The sequence below is a fragment of the Equus przewalskii genome, chromosome 14 (genome assembly GCF_037783145.1).
Source record: "Equus przewalskii isolate Varuska chromosome 14, EquPr2, whole genome shotgun sequence".
Classification (NCBI taxonomy): Eukaryota; Metazoa; Chordata; class Mammalia; order Perissodactyla; family Equidae; genus Equus; species Equus przewalskii.
In genome coordinates, this window is record NC_091844.1 from 10,086,215 (window position 1) to 10,110,274 (window position 24,060).

The following is a 24,060-nucleotide window of genomic DNA, read 5'->3' on the forward strand; positions in this document are numbered from 1 at the left end:
TAGAGGATCCTGTGTGTGAATAAGACCAGGGTGGGAGTGAGGTGAGGGAGTGTGATATTGTGATTTATAGTAAGAACTATATATTTAGTCTTCATCCCTGTTCCGGGTACAGAGCTCCTAAAACCCTTGGAATTTCCTGAGTAATGAGAACAATACAAGTGTCTTTTGTTATGTTAATTAGGTTAGGGGCTGCCAGGGGAACCAACTATGCTACTAGAGAGTTGGAACATTCAGATCTGCTTTGCCCCCTCACCCGTCCCCAAAGGAGACAAGGGCTGGGTATTGAGTTCAATCACCAATGGCCAATGATTTAATCAATCATGCCTCTGTAATGAAGCCTCCATAAAAGCCCAAGAGGAGGAGGTTGAGAGAGCTTCCAAGCTGGGGAACATATGGAGATGCAGGGAGAGTGGTGCGCTCAGAAAGGGCATGGAAGCTCTGCACCCTTTCCCTATACCTTGCCCTATGCATCTCTTCTATCTGGCTGTTCCTGAGTTATGTCTTTTTTATAATAAACCGGTAATCTAGTAAGGAAAACATTTCTCTGAGTTCTGTGAGCCGCTCTAGCAAGTTAATCAAAATCAAGGACGGAGTCTTCTGAACCTGAGATTTGTAGCGGGTTGGTTGGTCAGAAACATAGGTGACAACTGGACTTGGGAAATAGGAGGGTAGTCCTGTAGGACTGAGCCCTTAACCTGTGGGATCTGATGCTATCTCCAGGTAGTGTCCGAATTGAGTTAAATTGTAGGACACCCAGTTGGTGTCACAGAATTGTGTGGTGTGGAAAAATACACATTGGAATTGGTGTCAGAATTATAGGGGGCACTCACTGCTCCCCTGGCTCTTGGGGCATGGCAGGGAATATCTTGAGCTGTCTCTATTTAGTCTCACTGAAGTCCAGCTGCAGCAAGCTTTCTTTTCAATACTTCTATGGCCTCCTCCACTGGATGGACACTAGGTCTTTGAAAGGAAGGTTGTCCATATGGGAACTGGCTGAGGACTAACAAGCTTGAGAGCCTAGGTTGGCACTGTTTTTGTGGAGCTGTTGCCAGGCAACATGCTGGCTGCTGACCAGGGAGAACCTTCCAGGACATCAGTGTGGGCCCTTGGCACAGTGTTAGATCAGCCCTGATGTGGTGTTTTTGCAGATAGGGCCAGGGCCTTCCAAACTTCCTCACACTGTAATAAATGTTAGTTGTCATTGGCGTGTGCTAGACTTTGGTAGACAAAATAAAGAGCACAGTTCCTTTTTGGTAGAGATACAGTTTTTAATGGTGTACATTATTTTTCTGCTTTTTATCCCAGTTCTGCCTACAACAGAGAGGAGACCAGCTTTCTCACATCCTCCTCCTCAAATTTACAATTTAGGAACTCCCTGGGCCTCCAGATCTGGATCTTTGCTCACAGTGCCCTGCTTTCTTGTGGCCTCAGCATCTCAGTCATGGGTAGAGAGCAACAAAATCCTAATCCCCAAAGTCTGAGCTGCAGATGCTGAGTCGTTGACTTCCTGAAAGTCATAAATATCCTTTCATTCATTTATTCATTCCATAAACAATCATTGAATACCTCTTATGTGCCATTTTAGGGGGTACAAGAAAAAAGACCCAGTTCTTGCTCTCAAGTTGTTTTCAGACCAGCAATAAATAAAGTGTCACAAGTGCTGTGATAGAAATATCCACATGGCAGCACGGAACATGAGGAAAGTGAGCCTACCCTAGGACCCAGTGTTGGGGACCCAATCTGAATGTTGCTGGGTGAGATGGTAGAGATTCTTCATGACTTGACTGATCAACACATATTTACCAAATCCCCACAATGTACCAGACTCGGATCTGGGCTCTGAGGACTCAGTCATAACTGAAGCAGCCAAGTTCACTGCTCAGAGCTTACATTCTAGTTGTAGCAGGGAAGGGCAGTGGGGAGAAGGCAGGGGATGCAGAATAGACAGATTATAAACAAGTTAGGCAGTGAGCAAGCCATTTATTCCACGAGTTTTATTGAGCATCTCATATGTGTCAGGCAGGGTGTCAGGTGCTGGGGTTATAAAAACAAATGAAACACAGTCCCTGTCCCTAGGAAGGCCTAGAGCAAATGATGGGGCTGTGTCTGGGGAAAATCAAGTCATTGAGTAGAGCTGGGGCATAGGGTGTGGAGACAGAGAGGGCTCCCTTTTTCAGTTATGAAACTCAACCCCCGGGCAATCAGCGACAAAGAGTCCTTCCTGGAAACTTCATATAAATCCTCTTGAAGTATTTATTGAGGTAGACATTTAGGAACAAATTGTCAAGTAGTGGATTTATATAAAAGAGCATCATCCAGCCTGTCTAAGGTGTGGCTCTGCTGGCCTGAAATACAGACCAGGAATAGGGGTTTCTGACACTCCAAATTTAACTTATTTTCTTTCTTCCTTCCTTCCTGAAAAGGGGGCCAACCTGTTTAAACTATACTTGGTTAATTGTCTCTTTGCAAAAGTAGTTAGACAATGCATTACTAAAGCCCACCCTATACATAACATCTGTGACGATGGGTCACCATGGTAATGGGTACTTAAGGCTTTCAGGAACTGAGAGTTGACTCCTTGTCCAGCTCAGGCTGGTTAAGACCACCAACTCATCAACCCGGCCTGCACAAATGCCTGATAGGTGACCCTTTAACGTCAGGAGGCCCAAAACTCCATCCTCAGGTCGTGCTAATGCCATCATTTTGTGAATATGCGTCGTATGAAGAGCCATGAAGCTTGACTATGCTTACACAAATCATCAATTACCTCACTTCTCCTTACCTCCAATCATCTATTCCCACACTTCAGACCACCTTGCCCCTCTATCCCATAAATATCCCTGAACCCCATTTTCAGTGAGGCAGCTTTGAGACTTGTTCTCCCATCTCCTTATTTGGCTGCCTCATGAATAAACCGTTGCTCTGCTGCAAAACTCGTCTTGGTGATTGGCATACTGTGCAGGGGCCAAATGCACCTGGTTCAGTACAATTCCTTCCGTCCTTCCCGCATTGTTTCTTGCTTTTTTCTTTCTTTCCCTCTCTTTTTCTCTCCCAGCCCTTTCTTCCTTCCATCCTTCCTTTCCTTTCCCTTTCCCTCTTTCTTTCTTTCTTACTTGCTTGCTTGTTTGCTTTCTTTCTCCCTTCCTCCCTCTTTCTCTCTTTCTTTCTTCCTTCCTCTCTTCCTTCACTCCTTTCTTTCTTACCTAGCCCTATTCCCAGAAACTGGTACAAACAAAAACAAGCATTGGAACTAAAAGTGTCAAAGTGAACCTGCAATTAGGATCTGCCCTCTGAGTTGTGGTAAGGAACTAATGGGTTACTCTTTGCAAAATACCAAGACATAATTGAATAAAAGACCCTATGTAAGTTCAAAGTCTTTGTAATTATTATTATTATTATTATAATTTGTAAAACTTGGCCATAAATCTCTTCATAATAGGATGAAGCCAATACTTTTAAAAAGAGGAAGCATGACAAGGACTCTATATAAAGTGTTGTGGGCTGACTGCTTCTAAGGACAAGAGCTAACTAAAGGCAGGTGAGTGTGGAACAGAGTGATGGAGCTTATGCTCAGGCTTATTTAGGATGAAAAATCTGGTCTATGTTGATTAATTGATAAAGATTGTGTCTCTGCTGCTGAGTAAATAAGACAAGTTAGAGTCAGATAAAACTGAAGGACCTTGCAAGGAAAACTGAAGTTATAAAATTAAAGATTATATAGATAATAGAATTATTTTTTCCTATTTATTAAAATACTTATAAAAATTTAGATTTTTTTTAGTGCAATATATAGTTACTTTTGGATTTGTGAGCATGAGAAAAACGAAGAATGAGAGAACAGAAATACGTGTACCTTTAACCGAAACTGTAGTAGGCCAAATGGGATGTCTGTTTTGTTAATTCAAAGCCAAAGGACTGAGGTGTTTGTATTTTGCCAGAGAGTAATCTCTCCTCCCACCCTCACACTCACTCCTGTCAATGTTACATTAGCCCCATACACCTTAAGTGATGGTTCTATAATAGAGTCCTATTTTCTCTGGAAGCTGTGAAAGAACAAGGCCAAGATTTTCTTTTCTTTCCTTTTCTTTTTTTAATGGTAACCTTTTTTTTTTCTTAATTGGCACCTGAGCCAATCCTCTTCTTTTTTTTTTTTCTTCTTCTTCTTCTCCCCAAAGCCCCCAGTACGTAGTTGTATATTCTAGTCACGAGTGCCTCTGGTTGTGCTGGACCAACATTTCTAGCAGCTTAAGCTTGACAGAGTCAAAGGATAGACAAGCTTCAAGAGTCTTGGGTGAAACAGAGAGGCCATGATTTCTTCGATTTGATCTTTGTTCAGCATGGGGTATTCCTGGGATAGTCTGCAGCACCAGGAGAGGAGACTTCCTGAAGGTCTCAACTCTGGGAACCCCAAATGGGCAAAGTGAGGTAAGCAGGCACAGAGGTCATATTGAGAGAAGGAACTCCCTTCCAGGTCTCTCCCTACAAGGAAAGGATTTGCCCGCAGAGAGTGAAGAGCAGCCATCAAACTTCTGAGCTCTTCCGGCCTGATAATCATTGCTTGCCATCCAAGTTCAGGAAACACATATTTTAACAGACCATGGGAAAATGCAGCTCTGCAAAAAATGAGTTTAAAAGGAATATATTTTACTTTAAAAAGTTAGATTTGTCTCAAGAAAATGTGATCCTAGTGGCAGAACATTTTATATTTGTGACTGTCATTACTATTATTTTAATTTAAGGCCTGTTTGTGCATAGCAGTCTGTGAGGCAATGAGCTCGGGTGTTGCTGCATATGTGAGGAGGGAGGGGGAAGATGGGCCAGCCAGAGGGTATATGACTAAGATGTGATGCTCTTGGAAAGGCCTATCAGCACACAGGGAGCAAGCAGATGAAGAAACAAGCTAGCAATAAAGCCAGGTGACAGTACAACATGGAGCGGGAGACCTGCATAATTCAGATATGTAGACTGGTTCTCAGTCCTTCCAGGATCAAATGGGGGCCCCAATGGCACAGGGCTGTCTTCATCTCCCAGCGCCTCAGTGTATTAATACAGTACATTTTCCAGGCTGGTTGGAGGACCCTAAGAACCTGGGGTGCCTATGGCGCAAAGTCTATGGTGAAAATCTGGAAGAACATCAGTGGAAAAGGAATGAGAGTTCTACAGTGAGAGAACTACAAAGACCAAGGACCTTTATTTCCCCCTTTTTGGGAAAAATTTCTTTCTGAGAAAGAAATGGTCCATTATGCCCGCCAAATCTAAACAATGCTTGAGAATTACCAAGGACTTGGTGGGTGGAGGCCAGCAGGAACTTGAACTGGCCCCAAGGGAAGCTCAGGTTGTCAGTTTCCACTGTGCCTGGCAGACCTGCTGCCCCAGTTTGTTGACATTCCCATGCTGTTTGTCACTGTTTTGCTCTCCAGGAAAGAAGAGGGATGCTGCTGTAGATATTGTGCTTGGCATCATGAGCACTGTGCTGGCTTGGCCTGACATTTAACAATGGTTTCAGCTGCAGGGAGCCATAGATTAGTCATGAGTAACTGACGGGCACTCCCTGAGCAGACTCCAGCAATGCCTCAACAATCCCTTCTGAACATAGAATACCTTTCGGCACCTGTAGACTTGGGTCACACAGTTTGGGTTGCTTCAATATGCTGTGTTTATGCTCATTGTCATTTCTTGTCCTTTCCTAATTGAAAAACAGTGACAGGAAATAACTCTGTGTTCCTAAGTAGTTGGTGCGTAGAATCTTTTCATTCGAGTGCTTGCTCAACACAGATATTCAATTCCATGCTTGGAAAATGAGGTAGCTTTAATGTTGCAATGAAAGCTAAGTCCTTCCATTTGGTTTCCAAGAAGAAGTATTTTTGTTCCCAAGAGAAGCAGCAAAAGGAGTAAAATACCCTGGGTTTAGCATCTGGATGAAAGCAGTGCTTTTTCCTTAGGGCCTTTTCTGTAAAGCCGTAAAGCCAGTGAGATGCCTCTGTAAGATACATTTTCATGAGACTATGGGCTTTTCCTGTACCGAAGTGGCTCCTTCTCCCTTCGTCTTCCTGGGGTGGAGTGTCCTCTCTCATTCAGTGGTGAGGGCTCAGTGGGTACTAAATAAATATTTCCTGTTGGGTGACTGAATTTGAGAGTTCCTGTAGACCCAGCTAAAATTCCAAGTTCCTGTGTCTTTCTGCTATTGGGACTGAGCACGACATTTGCCATTCAACTAAGGGAAATCATGTATAGCACCTCAATGTAGTGGGGAAGAAAAGCAAAACACACAACTGTGTCTGAGGGGAAGACAACCCCTTGGTTTAAGAAGACTTAATTCAAATAACTTCCTTCGTACCTCTTCTTCATCTTGAGACACAATCTCTTCCCGGGTGTTTGGAAGGAACTGTCCATAAGCATAATCTTAAAAGAGATGAGAAAAGCGTTATGAAAGTGCTGAGTGTCATATTTATATGCATGCTCCCACTTGTGATGATGGTAACAATTCGAAATGATAGGTAGCCAGGCTCAGCTGACCAAGGGAGACGATGAGCACACCCTGCAGTGGGAGGAGCTGGTGGGAGGCAGAGGCTTTGGGGGCGGGCTCCTCCAGCATTCCCTGGGGTCAACTGTAAGCTATTCTGGGTAGCATTTGTGTATTCGTTTGGTAGGTAGTGGGGGAACCAGGATTCTGTATAGGAGGAAGATGACTGGAGGAATGGTTGGGATGAGAAAGAGAGAAAGTGTATGAGAGCAAGCTCTCATATAAGCAAGTGCTTGACGGCGACTAGTTGTCAGTTCTCCTGTACAGTGAACAACTTGAGTCCAATCCTGGACCCCTGCCCATGACCTGACTTCACGGGAATTTGACTTTGCTGGTGGACTTAGCCTGTCTCTCCATCTTCCCGGGCTCTGGCCCAGGGTTGTTCCTGCCCAGGAGTTTTAAAGAGGGAGCACGGGGAGCACAGCTCAAGGTGACTGAGGGGGTCTGAAATTCTCAGGCTGGGGCCTTAGAGCAGTGGGAAATGTCTCCAACTCCTTCCTCCAAACAAAGCCAAGAATATGTTCCAAAGCACGGAGGAAAGTGTTACCTTTCCTCTATCCTGAAGGAAAAAGAACCCAAATTAAGAGACACTAATACAAAGTTCTCCTTTTCAGGCTATCTTTTGATAATGAAGAGGTTATTGGCATAAAGCACATGCATCACGAATTTGCTTTGCAGGATCTGGAGTCAGGTCACTATGTTTCTCTATGTTGAGAATCAAAGCATCTTGGCTTCTTGAAATAATTAGTATCCAGTAACTTGACGGTATGATGAGTCCTTGTGGGCGGAGTAAGGGTCCCATCATTTTTAAGTCAACTGAAAGGAGGGAATGGAGCACATATCCTACTTTTGCTTTTTTCATTATGATTCAAATTATTGATTTTTTTAGTTTAGACATGGAGAAACTTGTTCCTTTCTTTTTTTCACACCTTTCCATAGAAACATTACATATTGTTATGATGATGATTGATATTTTTGCATCTTTGAGCTAATTTCTATTTTAAAATCTTTTTAGGACCCACAGAGCCACATTATTAATATGTCTGTGCTGTGGCTGCTTCTGGGCCTCCTTGCCCTTCCTGGTGAGTACATTTCATTTTTCCCAAATGACCTTGGAAATGGGAAGGATAAGCATAGGAATGTGATGGTATTTCTGATACTAAAACTGTAGTGCAAAACTTTTTCTTTCTAAGCTGTAGCAGCCTCTTCCCGGATGTCCCACAAGAGGAAGGAGTTCTCCAGAATGTGGGATGGGCTTGAAACAGTGTTGCTTCAGACCAGACTATAAATTTATACCATTGATACTGCTCATTGTTCCTCCATAAGAACTCTTTCACCAAAAGTATTTATTGAATTTATTAATAGACCATGTATTTCCACAGAAGGATTGAGGTGGCCTACTAACGTAATTCAACAGAAGACTAGCATGAATGGGATCAAGGAGCTGTGAGCAAGCGAACCACTGAGGGTGGCATAGTTGCAATGCTTGATTTTCAGATTCCATCCTGAGGTTCCTTGCAGCTGGGGCAAAAAGGGAAAGTACATGTTTTTTTGACAAACAAAAGGAGGAAGGATAATTTCTCAAGAGAAACAATTTTTTTCCCTGCTCTAAATTCTAAACATTTCTCAGGTGGGGTCAGTCTCACATTCATTCATTTATTTATTGACCCATTTATTCAACAAATCTTTAAAAATTCCTACAAGGAGTTTAGGGAATATAAGGAAAGTTGAGGACCATATAATGTGGTTAGGGAGAGGCTACAGGGCAGGGAGCAATGAGTGACACAACCAAATACTATTAAAGGTATTTGTCCCCAATTATAAAGGTAAAAGTGTACTAATTAAAAAATAATAAAGGACAGGTTGGCTTGTTTAATTTTTAGTGTACTCATAAGAGACCAAGTCATTTCATTTCCTCTTTTCTCTTAGGTTACTCATCAAAATTTTTAAGGTAGAAGTATTTACTTCAAAATACTAGTATTTTCAAATCAACCCCACGAAGCTCTTAGTAAGAAAATACAACCTTAAAATGCGTTTACATAAACATACAGTACACATATGATGATGAACAATAGATATATTTCTGAAGATCTGTAAATCATTAAGATCTGATCATATAATCTATTTCAGTCAAAGAATAAAATAAATCAAAAAGAGTAATCTATTAAGAAGTTCTTACAGCTTATAAAGGTGAGATGATGCTCTGAGGGGCAGTTTCCTGCCCTTTGTAGATATCTTGTTGCTGGCTCCCAGCTCATGTGCCTTCCCTCTCGTGTGAATTGAAAATTCTAGGAGATGCCCTTCTCTTCGGGGGCTTTTGTGGAATCCCAATAGTGCATAAAACCACTCCTCTGCTTCAGTGACTGGAATGACAGCGGGGGTTAAAGAGAGAGAGATGGAAGGGCAAAGAGAGACGTAGTGGAAAGAGGGAGCCCCTACATGGAGACCTGGTCCCCGGCCTCACTACAGGTCCTCCCTGTTTGCTGTCTTAGGCCCCCACCTCCAAGCGCACTGAGAGCAGGGGAGGCTGACTCCAAGTCCCAGTTTATGAGCAGTGCCTTTACTGTGGGTCTGGGCTGAGACCCCAGGGAGGCCCAGGCTTCATAAATGCTTCTTCAGGGCAAAATATAAATATCTCTCAGACCAACAAGCTAGGAGTATTTGAGGGAGAAGCGCTGAGAGTTCACACAAGCTATAAGATGAGGACTAGTTTACAGGGAACAGATAATCTCTGATTTGGTTCCGAGACACCCACGCAACGGTGTTGGACAGCCCCAGAGGTTTTCAAGGAGTATAACTGCTCCAACAGTTTCTCAGGTCTGCAGGACAGCACGTGGGAATTTAGTATCGAGATTTCTGTGATAGTTTCTTAGTTACTATACTCTAAGTTTCAAAAGTGTTTTCCATTGCAGAGTAAAGTTCTTGTTGTTACTGATTTTCCTATAGTTATTTTTATTAATGTCACTTCATTCATGGGTAGAAAGATGACCAGAACTGTCCTAGTTCAATGTCTTAGGTTGAAATGTTCTCAATTTGCAGACTCCTCTGACGGTAGCAGTTGGGGATGCTACGGAGACATCCAAACCTTTGACACCCCTGGGGCATCTTGTGGGATTGGAAGACGTCGAGGCCTGAGCTACTGCGGTAGTCATAAGCTCCTTGTCCACCTTGCCCTCCTCCTCCTCTTCCTCTTTGTCTGAGAAGGTGACTCCTTTTGGCAAGGGTGGCTTCAACAGGATTTTGTCCCTTCCCTGGATTCCCCACACCCATGTCTCCCTGTCCTTCCCCACAAGTTTTGACCCTCTCAATACGTCCTTTTGGCTCCCACTGTTTCCCACAGCCCCGCACTACCAAGTGGTGGAAAGAGCACTGGACGTGGAGTCCAAAGACCTAGTCCCAGTGTTCGCCATGGCTCTTCCACAAGTCACTTAGCTTCCCCAGGGCCTCCTTTGAAAGGAGGATAATAGTGTTGTAAACTCTGGTCAATATAATGTGTGGATGAAGGTGCTTCTGAAGCCATAAAAATGCTCAGAAGGTAAGTAAGCTAGCCAGGTGAAGCAGTATTGATTTTCATTTTGCCCAGGATTCTTGTTATTTCATAAATGTTTAAACTGACATGATTTCTGATTGTCACTTTAGGGTAGAAAGGAGGGCAAGAGTGAGCAAAGCTGTCAAGAAAAGTCTCTGAGGACTCTTTTTTTCTTTTTTACGCACTTGTGATTTTTTTCTTTGCTTTTTTTTTTTGCTGGGAAAGATTCACCCTCAGCTAACATCTGTTGTCAATCTTCTCCTATTTTTTTCCTCCCCAAAGCCCCAGTACATAGCTGTACATTCCAGTTGTAAGTACTTCTAATTCTTCTCTGTCAGCCTCCACTGCAGCATGGCTACTGACAGATAAGTGGTGTGGTTCTGTGACTAGGAAATGAACCCAGGGCGCCGAAGCAGAGGGTGCCAAACTTTAACCACTAGGCCACCAGGGGTCGCTCTCCAAGGACTTTTTGAAGGGGCTGGGAGAATTTCTATTTCATATCCTGTGCCTGTTGTAGCTGATGGACAGTCTCATTTCACTGGGTAACTCTGGGGTGCTCAGTTTGGGGCAGTGGTGCCTGTGCCCACAGAATGTTCCTGAGTCAGCCAGAGCAACCCCTGAGAGCCTGGCCAAGGGGCACGGACAGCCACAGAGGACACTCCCTCCAGGAATGCTGACTCAAGCTTAAAGGATAATCATAATCTCAGATCTAGGAATGGCCCCTAGGGATTTCAGACGTGGGCTTCTCAGTCCTAGACTCCTATCCAGATCCTTGGAGTGTATTTTCTCTCTCTTCTTGAGCTCTCATTTCAGCATAAGTCACACCAAGTCGCATCTTTCCTTCTGTGTTTGCTTTAGGAGTTCATGCTTCTGAAAGGCTGGCTGAAATAGACAAGCCATACCTATTGAGATATCAACCCATAATGCGTACTGTTGGCCGAAAGTACTGCGTGGACCCTGCAGTGATTGCTGGTGTGTTGTCCAGGGAGTCTCATGGTGGCAACATTGTGGTCAACGTGGACAATGCAGGCGATGGAATCAGGGCGCAGGTAATCCTCCACCAGTTATGACATATGGCCACTGCAGTGCATGGCACACCGCCAAGGGAACACCTTCACATTTGTTGTTGTTGTTGATGGCACCCCTGGCGCATAGTTCCGTAGAACACAGAGTGAAAGTTGCTCCCTGGAGGCCTGAGAGCCTTGGCTCTCCCTGAGAAATATAAACAGCAACATTCCTGCTTCAGTTGGGGCCACAATTTCTTTTCAAAGTAAATTATGCTGCGTTTCCAGGATATCATCCATGATACCCTATTCTGGATTTCCAGTGAGGCAGTAGGGCGGGAGAAAGTTCACAGATTGACTCCTTGCCCTGTTATTGTGTAACCGTGGACCTTGCATAAATCACTTAATCTCCCTAGGCCTCGGTTTCCTCACCTATAAAATGCCATCCTCATAGAATTCTTACGAAGATTCAACGAAATAACGTGAAAAAGTACTTGCTATCTGGTAGATTCTAACAAATACTGAATTCCTTTTCCCTGTCTTCTTTCTACACGATTCTTAGTTCTAAAGATCAAGTTTTATTTTTGTGCTAATTCTGCCTCGTTTCACTTGTTGTCTGATGAAGACTTCCAGGGAACTGGGCGTTAATTAACTCCATTGCTAAAATGACTTGTGCTGGGGGAATCGGTGATGGCCAAGAAAGCAAGGAGGCCACGCTTTTTTCTATTGCATTTCACATTGTTGTTGTAGTTGTTGAGAAACCTAGAAGTATTGCAGTCATTTTTTAAAGCTTTTAGGAAAATGTATTGCTCGATGATCTTGAAATTGGCTTCCCATTAGTACTTCATAGGACACTTTACAATTTAAAATACTTTCAAATGTACGTGTCTTACTTCGAATTGGAGACCCATCCGGTATTCTGATGAGATGGGTTGAGAAGGACGTGCAATCCATCCTTTACAAGAGAAGAAGTGGCTTTGTAAAGAGAGTCATTGCTGCAAAGTCACATGGTAGCTGGAAAATGCAGAACTGAGACCAAGGACAACACTGGTGATGTTAGGGCCGGCATCATTTCCACTGCTCTGTTCTGCCTCCTTTGTAAAATCTCATTCTTGGGAAAAGAATGAGTCCATCTCCTTTGAAGCTGAAGAAAGAACTTCCTAAAGTCAGATATTTCTCCTAAATTTGATGAACCCTACATGGAATGGTAACCAAAGGTATATAAGAAAAGTTAGAACCTTAAGACATTCAGGTTATCCAGAAGGAGAATTATAAGTACAAATAGAAAAATCTCTTTCTGACCTGTTTGGAGGGTTTGTGTTCGCAGCACTGGAGGAGGGCGCCAGAGTGGTACCTACCCTACCTCTGTCCCCTCTTGCTTCCAACTCTGCCTCTCCCCATTACACTGAAGCAGAAGTGAAATGTCTGTTTGTCCCTTCCTTTGCCCAGAACTTGTAGCTTTACTATTTATCCCCAGGGAAATTGAAGGCAGCATTGGTTCCACCAAAGGAGGAGAGAAAAAGAAGGGAAATAAAAAACTGCACTGGGGCTGGCCCAGTGGTGGAGTAGTTAAGCTCGCGCCCTCTAGTTCTACCCCGCTGCGTTCCCGGGTTCAGATCCTGGGCACGGACCTACAGACTGCTCATCAAGCCATTCTGTAGTGGCATCCCACATACAAAATAGAGGAAGATTAGCACAGATGTTAGCTCAGGGACAATCTTCCTCACCAAAAAAAAAAAAAAAAAAAAAGGAAAGCAAAAAAAAGCATCACTGATCCAATGAAGCTGTCACCCTCCGACCTGGCTTACTTGGCTTTTCCTCTGCTTCTTTCCCTCCAGGACCCTGGTCCCTATGCTCCCACATCCCAGATCAGCGAGTCCCAGCTTTCACGGATGACTCACATCCTCATTGTTAGAATCAAAGAAATCCAGAGGAGGTTTCCAACCTGGACCCCTGACCAGTACCTGAGAGGTATGCGTAACGTGTGGGTCAGCAGCTTCACAGCGTGGAGTTAATAGGCGCAAGTGTAATATATTGCACCAGGTTCCCCCAAACCTCAGTGCCTCCTGATATGGAATTAGGAAAGAGAATCTAAGTTAACCTCTGAGCCCCTGAGGCAACAAGGGGCTGTGGGGTCAGCATTAACCTGTCTCGTGAATTCCAGGTGGACTCTGTGCCTACATTGGTGGTGCGAGCTACGTTAGAAGCCACCAGGACCTGAGCTGTGACTTCTGCAATGATGTCCTTGCAAGAGCCAAATACTTCAAGAGACATGGCTTCTAACGCTTCAGACCAAACCCAAGATCGTTATCACACAGGAGGCCTCAACTGTCACACAGACAACACCAGCCAATGGGGCTTGTCACTGTGAATCTGAGTTTGTCCTGAAGGTTGTCAAAATAACACAAATCACATTAAAGGAAGAATTATTATCTACATTTTGTGGTCTGGTGTGTGTGTATATGTGTGTGTGTGTAAATTAAGGGCTGTGTCTCTTGGAAGGTATTTCCACAGAGGTTAGCTGTCATGTGGATTTCTGTAACACGAGTCTTATACCTCATTGACTAGCATTACCAGATTTAGCAATAAAAATATAGGAAGCCCAGCTGAATTGGAATTCCAGATAAATAATGAATATTTTTTTTTAGTATAAATCCTGTGCAATATTTGGAACACGTTTACACTAAAAAATCATTCCTTGTTTATGTGAAATTCTCATTTAACTGGGCATACAGTGTTTTATCTGGCAAAACTTTTGATGAGAAAAAGGGTAAGACGGTGGCCAGCCCCATCTGCTGGGTGGAATAGTTTCCGGAGGGTCACTTGTTAACTTTGCGGCATTATCTTAACCCTGGGACAGCCTCTCTGTCATCTAAGTTTACCTCGTCCATTTTTTCCTGGACCGCAGAAACTTCTCCTATGCCCAACCTCCCCAACTCAGCTAAACGATTCCCTTGTTTGGGGCACTTAAGACTAATAGCCAGCCAAGGGAGAGTGGTTCACCAGTTGGAACTGTCCTCAAGGACATGGACCACACACATACGGATAAATTACTGAATTCTAGGGATTTTATTCTAGAAAAGTAATTAATGTTCCATTCTATTAACACTTTACGGAGTGTCATTTGAGAACAGTTGTCATCATATTAAGCAGAATTTATTTTTTAAGCAACTGCTATGTGCTCAGCACTATATCAGAGTCTCTGCTCTCAGGAACTGTTAAGCTGTCACATCTAGTTGGGGACAGCAGCCAACCACACGCGCACAAGGCGCAGAGACAGGCCTGCACAGTGACAGTGTGAGGAGTTCATCTTCTGTGTCAGGGGCTTGGGGAACCTGCTCAAGACCACTGGTGCCCTTGACCACCTCCAGGGCCACTTCCTTCTTAGTCTGCCCACCCTCTGCCTTCCAAGACCTACTCTGAAGGCTGATTCCCGTTAAGATCCTCATCAAGGAGAAAATGACTGAGAAGACCTCAGAATACACCCTCTTTGGAGATTTACTTTTCACTGGCCCAAGGAAAACAGATGGCGAGGCACTGGTTATGAGCCCTGGGGGAAACACTTGGGTTGATAAAGTCCTCCTGAAATCATAGCATTAGGGCAGCCTCATGCCTCTGCCACTGTGGACATGTACGCCCAGTAAGGGTGCTAACTTGTGTACGTGTTGGTGGTGTCTCTCATTCTGAGAAGACATCCAGCAAGGAAAGTCATTCAAGGGCACCACGTCATCACAATGAGAGCTCTGCAGAAGGCGCAACTGACTTAGAAGGTGGTAAATATATACGGATATTAGTTATACAGCTATTAACATATCCTTATTGAATATCTTCTACCTGCCAGCGACTGTCTTAGGAACTATAATGGCCTTGTCCTTGCTCACAAAGTCTCCTTTTCTAGTTGGGGTAAAGATATAGTAACACATGGGACACAATGAGCTAATTTTTCTAAAGAACAGGTAAATAAAAATTGGGCTGGGAGTTTTGATGAAGAACTGAGGCCTGAGTTCACACAAGAGATGAAGTCATTTATTAGGTACTGAATTCTCACACTAGCCCTGACACCATACACCATTTTTATTCCATTGAACAGACGAAAGAACTGTCAACCAGAGCTGAAGACACTTGCCTTAGTCACAGAACTGGAAGGGACAGAAGCAGAATCCTGAACCCAAACCCAGATTTCTTCCATCTTAAAGTCTAACTTTTTTTTAAAGAGTGGTCCTGAGCTAACAACTGTTGCCAGTCTTCCTCTCCCCAAAGCCCCCCACTACACAGTTGGATATTCTAGTTGTAGGTCCTTCTGGCTCTGCTATGTGGGACGCTGCCTCAGCATGGCCTAATGATCAGTGCTAGGTCTGCACCCAGGATCCAAACTGGCAAAACCCTGGGCCACCAAAGTGGAGCGCGCCAACTTAACCATTTGGTCATGTGGCCGGCTCCCTAAAGCCTAAATTTTCATCTTAAGTTTTTATTTTTCCCTAAGTGGCACGTGCACATAGTTAGATGATTATTAACGTTTGTATGTGTGTGTGCGCTGTGCACGTGTGTGTGTGTGTTGTGGGGTATTAGGGTGACCGACTGTCCTGGATTGCCTGGAGCTGATGAGTTTTCTGGGAAGTGGGACTTTCTGTGCTAAAAACAGGAAAGTTAAAGGGGAAAAGTCCCAAGCAAATCCAAAAGTTGATCACCTAGCTTGGCATTATCCCTTCCAGGAGGTATTTGAAAATATGTGAGGGCATTTTTCTTCTCTCTCTCCTTCCTCCTCACTCTATTTCTTTTGTTATTGCCACAATGCTTGGGGTGGAGGGGTAGGAGGTGGGGCTGGAGACTACAGGTATTTTGTGGTGGGGCAAAATACTAAACATTTTGAAATTTGCACTGAGCAGGATGGTTCCACCCGGTGAAAAACATACGTATATGCACACTTTTTTTCTCTGGGAAAGATTTGCCCTGAGCTAACATATCTTGTCGAGATTCCTCTCTCTCTCTCTCTCTTTTTCTCTCCTCATAGCCCCAGTACGTAGCTGTATATATTCTGGTTGTAAGTCCTTCTGGTTCTTCTATATGAGCTGCCACCACAGCATGGCTACTAACAGACAGGTGGTGTGGTTCCAGAACTGGGAACTGAACCTGGGCCACCCAAGCAGAGCCCACCAAACTTTAACCACTAGGCCGTCAGGGCTGGCTCTATGCACACTTTTTAAACCTCCCCCTGAGTTAGCCTTTCCTCAGCTTTACAACCCAGAATTTTTTTTCCAGAGATGTGGGAGCCATCTCTTTGAAATACAAACCTCTAGGAAGATAGTGCCCCCAGGCCCCTGTCACTGTGGGAGCTTAGCCTCTAGGCATCTTCTTGTCATAGAAATAAGAACATTTTTATTATTCCTCTGATAGAGGTGAATTTAGGATAAACTAGGGAAGAATGAACAGCAAATGGCGCTGTTAAGCCTTCTCATAGGAGGACAGGTTACTGTTTACCTTGCAAACGCATATCTGTAATGCCAAAAAAAGGACCAGTATAAAAGCGTTGTAACCTCCTGGCTGTATGAATAGGGGAGAATTTCTTTCCGTCTTTGAAATCTCTTTGCAGATGATCAACCATACCACGATACTCTGGTTTATGCTTATTCAATAATAAAACTGCTTTTTTTCTTTTTGATGTCTTAGGAAGATTTTTAAGTCCTCAACAATACAAAAAGGAAAGAACATTTGCTTAAAGACCACTAAACTCTGGGCTGACCGTCAACTGGCTGTGTATGGAACTGGTTTCCCAACATAAGTCTTAATCATATCAAAGGTTTGTGCTTTTTCTCTTTTTAAAGTATGAGTTTTTCACCAGAATTCTAGGGATTTCTTCCTGGGGATTGTGAGCTATGTCACACAACATGGTTCTGTCCCAGAGCAGACACTATGCAAACACAGTTCACAGCCGAGCTGTGTGGTAAGCTCAGATTACTTTATTTTCTTGAATAAGTTTTTTTCCACAGTTAGTAACGTCCCCTTGTTTGTTCGCTGCCTTAGTTTTCTCTGTACTTACCATTCACTCAGCCCTAAGCCTCCGCCCAGAGAGTCTTTCCTGAAGCCTTCGGATCTGCTCCCACCTGAGGTAAGTCAGAAGCCTCTGAGAGCATCCTGGGATCCTCCTCACCATCAGTCCTTTGCAGCTGTCCTATTCTTACCAAAAGTTCAGTCTCTGAACTCAATGCCAATCCAGATAACAAGAACAGTCTTGAGAGAAAAGGAAAGTCTTTATTTTCTTTGCCAGGCAAAGAGAACAAGCAAGGGCTGGTGCCTCAAAAATTGCTAGCTCCCCATTAAGAAATGGGTAGGGATTTTTATTTGGGGTTTGGGGTAGGAGGGGTGGTGCCTGTAGCCTTGCTGGCCAGTGTTTTCCCACCAGCCTACATTTAGCCTTGAGGCTATTTGCAGGGCCAGATAAAGAATTTACAGATGGATGTCCTTGGTTGTCTGGGTGGCAGATGGTGGGTTCCTCTGGGGAGCCTCAGTTTCTTGATGTTCTCTGGACGTTAGTTTCCCTGTGAAAGAACTTCAAGGATGTGTGATTAGCTAAAATTTTAGTGTGATCTCAGTGCCAGGCCAGCTGGACTTCAACAATTTGCAACTTCTATTTGGTTGTGAGGCTCAGGGAGTCAGAGGTTGAAGAAACAAATATTTACATATGAGTGTAACTAACGAATTAGGGGGCTGGGAATGTGTGCTTTTGGTTTTAACCCCATATGTGCTGCGTTCACTGTAGGAGAACCAATATGAGGGCTGAGATTAACTAAGAGCCGGTAACACCATGTTGCTCCTTCCATTTTTCACATCCTTCTTTTTAGCTTATTCCTTTGTTTTGATGGAGCATATCCTCCAGTAGCTTCCTGAGAAAAATGATTGGGAAGAAAATTTTTATGAGAACTTTTGTGTCCAAAATATCATTTTTTCTACTCTCACATGAGTTGATGATTTGTCCTGATACAAAATTCTAGTTTGGAAATAATTTTCCTTCAAAATTTTGAAGGCATTGCTTCCTTGGTCTTCTGGCTTCTAGGCTTACTCTTGAGAAGCCTGGGTCATTTTGATTTCAATCCTTTGTGTATGATATATCCCCTCCTCCCCTCTAGAAGACTGTAAAATCTTCTCTTTGTCACATGTGTGACATTTCACAATGATGTGCTTTAGTAGGATTCTAGTTTTATCCATTACACTGAGCACTTAGTCCTTTCCACCTGGAAAATTAAAAAAATTACTTTACTGATAATTTCCTTCCCTCCATATTTCTCTGTCCTCTCTTCTGCTGTTCAGGGTGGACCTCTTGGACTGGTCCTCTAAATTTCTGATTTTTTTCTTCTCCTATTTTTCACCTCTGTTTTTCTATTTTATTTTCTAGAAAATTTCTTTATCTATGTTCTAAATTTTCCACTAAGTTTTTCATTTCTGCTATCATGTTTTTATTTTCCAAGAGTTTTTTGTTGTTCTCTGAATGTTCCTTTTTACAGCACCTTCTTTTGTGTCAGGAATGCGACATTTTCTCTTATTTCTCTGGGTGTATTATTGAGAGACCCCACCCCTACTCCCTCAAGTTTTCTTCTTGTATAATCTCTAGGTGCTTTTTCCTGTTTGTTATTATCTCTATATTTCATGTTGGAGACTTTTTTCAAGTTTCAGGAATTACTTGGTTATCTAGGGGTATTTAAAAAAGGGGGAATTAGAAAGCTTATCAGAAACTCTCAATTCATGATTGGGGCTTATCAGCTGTAAAGCCATCTTACTGGGCTATTTGTTGGGAAATTCTCTATATCTATAACCTTAGATATTTTCTGTTGGGCTGGTCATATTACCAAGAGAAAACCCATCCAGTCTCTAGACTTGTCTAGAAAGTAAAGATCTGGCTGCCAGTGTTCTGGAATCTACGTGGAGGTAACAGGCTGAGGAACTCAGCATTCAATATGTGTTTCACTTAGTCTCCCTATTTTCTGTACAACCCCCCCCTCCCCAAAGTTTCCAGATGCTTTCCTGCACAGAGATCCTCTTTATTACCTTTTTCAGAGATAAAAATCTCTGCTGGCTTCAGGGAAGGGATCTAGTCATCTTTCAACCTTAAACATCCTTCTCCCTCACTTCCAGAGGCAGCCAGTGCTGTCAATAGCTGAGTCTTTTGAGGATCTTGCAGCATGAATCAAGTTGGTTCTTTGCTTTGCCACAGCCAAAGAAGGATCTCACTTTCTTATGACTGTTTTGTCAGTGACAACTTGTCCATCTGTTTTCCAGATTTCATAATTTTTGTAACTTCTATTTATAGGAGTCTAGGAGTTTTTCCAAGGACTGGGAGTTTTCAACCCAAATTTCTGTTCTTTCTCTATATCATACCTAGAGCAAGGTTGGTAGATTCCTTGTCTCGTGGATTTATACCTTTTCTTTTGGTGAGGAAGATAGCCCTGAGCTAACATCCACTACCAATCTTCCTCTTTTTGCTTGAGGAAGATTGTGCCTGAGCTAACATCTGTGTCAGTCTTCCTCTATTTTGTATGTGGGATGCTGCCATAGCATGGCTTGATGAAAGGTGTGTAAGTCTGCGCCCAGGATCTGAACCTGTGAACCCTGGGCTGCCAAAGCAGAGTGCATGAGCTTAACCACTATGGCACCGGACCAGCCCCATATACCTTTTTAATATAAGTTCCTTAACTGCAGAATTGATACTGGCTCAAGACAAGGTTGACATAAGGGAAGCCATATTGTAGAAAAGAGATCATATTGTAACTTTGAATGACCTGATTAACTAACCCAACTGGATATGCACCTTCAAGAAATATACATGCTCTATAGATTTTATGGCCCCTCCATCTGTGATAGGTCAATAACTTGGTTCTTTTGAGTTCCTTAGGAATGTGACGACCCCTGGGCAGAGAGTCTATGCTGACAACCATCATCAATGACAACTGAAAGAGTAACTAGCACGTTACTCTGAGCTCTGATGCATATCCAGTAAAACAAAATATCATCATTAACTAAGACCAGATGTCTGCCCGCACCCAAAGACCAGATGCCTCCTCCATTGGGAGGCCAGCCCCTATATAACTGGCCTGTAGTCTTTGTTCTGTAAGGTAGTTCTTTCGGACATTAGTCGGCCATCTTCCCCCTTGCTTGCAAGCTGTAATAAAGTCCTTTCTCTCCTACCACCTTTCATCTTGATTATTGGCATGTCTTGCGGTAGGCAGACGCCCCCCTTCCCTTGGGTGGTAACAAATTTGGCACCCCAAATGAGACATTAAGTCCTGCTCATGGCCAGTCAACCTTGGGCAGGCAACCTGTTGGATAAGTCCCTAACGGCTTCTGAAGCTCTCTTTGTCTTGGGGAACTGCCCCTCCTGCTTTCCTGTACTATTGCCAGCTGCCTCCTAATGCTGACTGTGGTATGAAGAGAAATGGCTATGTCTGGCAATTCCACAGGCTCAATCTGGAATAGGGTAAATTGCCTTGGGGATGCCCATGAACTCCCTTGCTCTCCAGCTGGGGTCCAATATGACCATCTGGGCATGCACTCAGAGTGGGAACAGTTGTAGGACTTTTTGCCCTAAATCTGTGAACTAATTCACTGGTGTCTGGTTTTTCTGTGCCTGTATCTGTGTCTGTGTTGGTAAACAACTTAAAACTGGCTGTTTGGGGACTGAGTTTCTTGGTGATCATAAGAAACTCTGCTTAGAAAATTGCCTTGTTTGTTATGGCCACCTTGGGAAAAGCTCCCTAAAATAGGGATAACTGTAAACAGCTGGTAAGATAACCCAGGATAATTTAAAATTACAGTGGCCATTTTGGGCTTCTGTTGAGCTTTCAAATCAAGAAACAAAGAAATCTTTAAAGCGTCAAAGGCTCCACCTTTCTACCTAAAGTTTCCAGGAGCTGTAAATGTTCACAAAAAACTGCAGAATCTTACCAAACTTGTTTTGTGTCCTGAGGGCTTGGCTTAATAATTGTCAGGTTGGGGAGGGACGAAAGTGGTTGCACTACATTTTACAGTCAGAGACGGTTGGACAGAAATGTAGGTTGCACTCCCATTTGTGGCTAAGGGTCCTACCAAATTGCTGTCAGCCTCAGGGAAATTCCATTGGCCATTACAGGTTGCTCTAAGATGCTTTTTTCTTTCACCTTGTTCTATGTCTTGAAAGCTTGGCTTTGTGACACCTTTGGTCTCCATCATCCAGAGGATGCAAGCACTAGTGTGCATTGTGGCAGCCAGTCAAGAGACGTACCCTCTTTGTCTGGCTGTGTCAGCTCTCAGGGGAGTTTGTCATAAATGGTCCCAGTTGCTTTTCTAAGGAGCCTTTGTCATCTCAACTTTCACTGCTTGTTATTGTGCTACTGCCTGTGTAGTGAAGGTCTTTGCTTTCTCAGATTATTTTTGGGAGTCAACTTTCTGGATCTTGTGAGGGCTGCTTCTTTTGCACTCTCTTCTGGAGACACCCTACGTGTCCATGGTTAAGCCATAAATGTTTATTGGTTTGAGTGGCTATTGAGAGCCTACTCATCAACGTGGCCAGAAGATGGATCATTTAAACTGGAAATACTCCTAAATTGGGAAAAATTTGTAGAGAGCTCTTGTCATAATTGTTTTATTGGTACCTATGAAAAGACTAAATTAAAAGGAAAAACAAAAACAATGACTAGCCTGACCCTGACTCAGGCTGCAACTAAATTGAGAAAATGTGAAAGTATAAGTGTTGATAAGATTATAAAGGTTGGAATGTTTGAGCTAATTTTATATGGAGAGGTTATATCAACTTTGTCATAGTGTGTTTTGAAAATGGACATTATGTCTGGCTAAGAATGCTTCCCCTCCCCAATATTACAAGACTGAGACCTATTGCTAAAGTCCTAATGGAAGTTATAATGAGAGGTATACGAGTTGATAGAACTCAGAAGAAATATTGCAGGAAAATTGATACATTTATGGGCTTTGGTGTGAAGTAGTTGCATTTCTTTGCCTGATTGTACTATAGATTGTATTGTGGGGATAGACATTGTGTCTCACTAGGGGACAATTTGCCTGCCTAATTGTAAGACAGCATATGAATCTGCCCTTCAGACAACGTTAATTAAACATGCTAAAGGGAAGTCAATAGGATTGCCTGAGCCCACTCTGTATGAGATGAAAACTAGAGGCTAATATCAGGTGCTGATAAAAAAAAGAACTAAAGCACCCCCCTCCTTCCCGCGCACCGCAAAGTTAATTGGTCTACGGCTAAATTATACACTTGGAAAGAGGACTTTTGTTACTAAACACTTTGTTCAGACATTTTAGAGGTGTGATACATTGTCCTGAAGCTTCAGACCATAAAAATCTTTTGATTCACCTCCGAAGTTAAAAATTTCCCTGATATAAACAAGCAACTAGAAAAATGTAGCTGGAAGGGTGGGTCAACCTCTTTTTGTCACTCAGACTGCAATCCAGTTCTATGGGGAACTGGAAGCAACCGTCTTTGTCTTGCAAATCTCTCAAGCCGAGAGGTATGGCTCTAGAAAGTGTTTCAAAGTTCACTTGTCCTTTTGCCAATCCCAAAGCCTCCCCTGTTTCTCTACATTGGGATGTTAGAAACTGATAAGGCAAATATGCCCCAGAAACTCCTGATGAGGATTTTAGGCTGGTTAATTTTAAAACTGTAGCTGAGAAGCAGGCTCTGAGGACTGGAGTTTGCTTGCCCTTGAGAGACATTTGCATTTGTGAAGGAAGGGAGATGACCTTGTCTCTAGAAACTCTTAATGGGGAAGGCAAGAACTTAAGTTGGTTACTGTCTGGCAATCTCATGTCACTGATTTAGGGTGGTGGCTTCTGACCTTTACTTAATCCGATTTGATTCTTATCTAAAAGTCATGGGATCACCCAATAGCCAGACCCCACCTGCACTGATACCATTTTAACTTTTTTTCATATTCTTTCCTTTATCTTGTAAAGAGGTAAGTCACATACCCATTCCTTATAAAATTAGCCCTAAGCCTCAACTCAGGGCAGCAGCTCTGCCTGCCCATGGGTCCTGTCCCCATGCTGTTCCACACTATTCTCTAAATAAAAGAGCACTACTGCCAGATCTTGAGAGACCAAGAAATCTTTCTTTCGACTCCTGGGCTCACCAACCCCGCATCAACTCCGTCTAGAAAAAAATTTGACTGCTTTCTCTGTGCGTTTATGAAGTAAATTTTCTGCTCCCATCTTCTCCAGGACCTAAGAGCCATTGTTTGAAATGAAAATGTTTCTTAGAACCTAGTCAGTTTTGTATTGCACTTGATTCATAAAAATTTCACAGAAGCTATAAGATTTCTGTCTGTGTTGATCTGTGTGCTCATGTATGGCTATATTTATACTGCATATGTGTGATATTTTACCTCCAGATGGTATGGGTAAAATTAAGAGCTTTAATTAATTGGCTTAAAGTAAGAACTTACATAAATTATTTCTAAATGTAATAGAAACTAACACAAATGTCTTTCAAGTTAACATGGTATAAATTAATCTTTTTGGGGGGGTGTACATGATAATATATTTCAAATTCTGTGTAGATTACATCATGTTCACCACCCATAAACTAAGTATAGTCCATCCCCTCACGTGTGAGCCTAATCATCCCTTTTGCCCTCCCCCCTCCCCCTCCCCCTCCCCCCTTCCCCTATGGTAACCACCAATCCAATCTCCAATGCTATGTGTTTATCTGTCGTTGTTTTCACCTTCTACTTATGAGTGAGATCATATGGTATTTGACTTTCTCCCTCTGACTTATTTCATTCAGCATAATAACCTTAAGGTCCATCCATGTTGTCACAAATGGCCTGATTTCGTCATTTCTTATGGCTGAGTAGTAGTCCATCGTGTATAAATACCACATCTTCTTTATCCATTCGTCCCTTGATGGGCACCTAGGTTGCTTCCATGTCTTGGCTATTGTGTATAATGCTGCAGTGAACATAGGGGTGCATGTATCTTTATGCCTTTGTGTTTTCAAGTTCTTTGGATAA

The 24,060-nt window shown here is 43.0% G+C and overlaps 1 protein-coding gene across 2 annotated transcripts; it reads left to right on the top strand.

Moving 5' to 3' along the window:
* Positions 1-3,432: 3,432 nt before the first annotated feature.
* LYG1 (lysozyme g1) lies at positions 3,433-13,494 on the top strand. Of its 2 annotated transcripts, none has more exons than XM_008511140.2 (6): positions 3,433-3,538; positions 7,539-7,605; positions 9,563-9,667; positions 10,911-11,101; positions 12,895-13,027; positions 13,221-13,494. In XM_008511140.2, the coding sequence occupies exons 2-6, from the start codon at positions 7,563-7,565 to the stop codon at positions 13,337-13,339; spliced, it is 591 nt and encodes a 196-aa protein (XP_008509362.2). In that variant the 5' UTR covers positions 3,433-3,538; positions 7,539-7,562; the 3' UTR covers positions 13,340-13,494. The 2 variants fall into 2 exon arrangements, with proteins under 2 accessions (XP_008509362.2, XP_070428149.1); XM_070572048.1 differs by lacking the exon at positions 3,433-3,538 and adding an exon at positions 5,068-5,162.
* The last annotated feature ends 10,566 nt before the right edge of the window (positions 13,495-24,060 follow it).

Coding starts and splice junctions, on each gene's coding strand:
- LYG1 (XM_008511140.2), top strand. CDS start 7,563: ATGTCTGTGCTGTGGCTGCTTCTGGGCCTCCTTGCCCTTCCTG. Junction 9,668..10,910: donor TCGAGGCCTGAGCTACTGCG/GTAGTCATAAGC, acceptor TGTTTGCTTTAG/GAGTTCATGCTTCTGAAAGG. Junction 11,102..12,894: donor GCGATGGAATCAGGGCGCAG/GTAATCCTCCAC, acceptor CTTTCCCTCCAG/GACCCTGGTCCCTATGCTCC.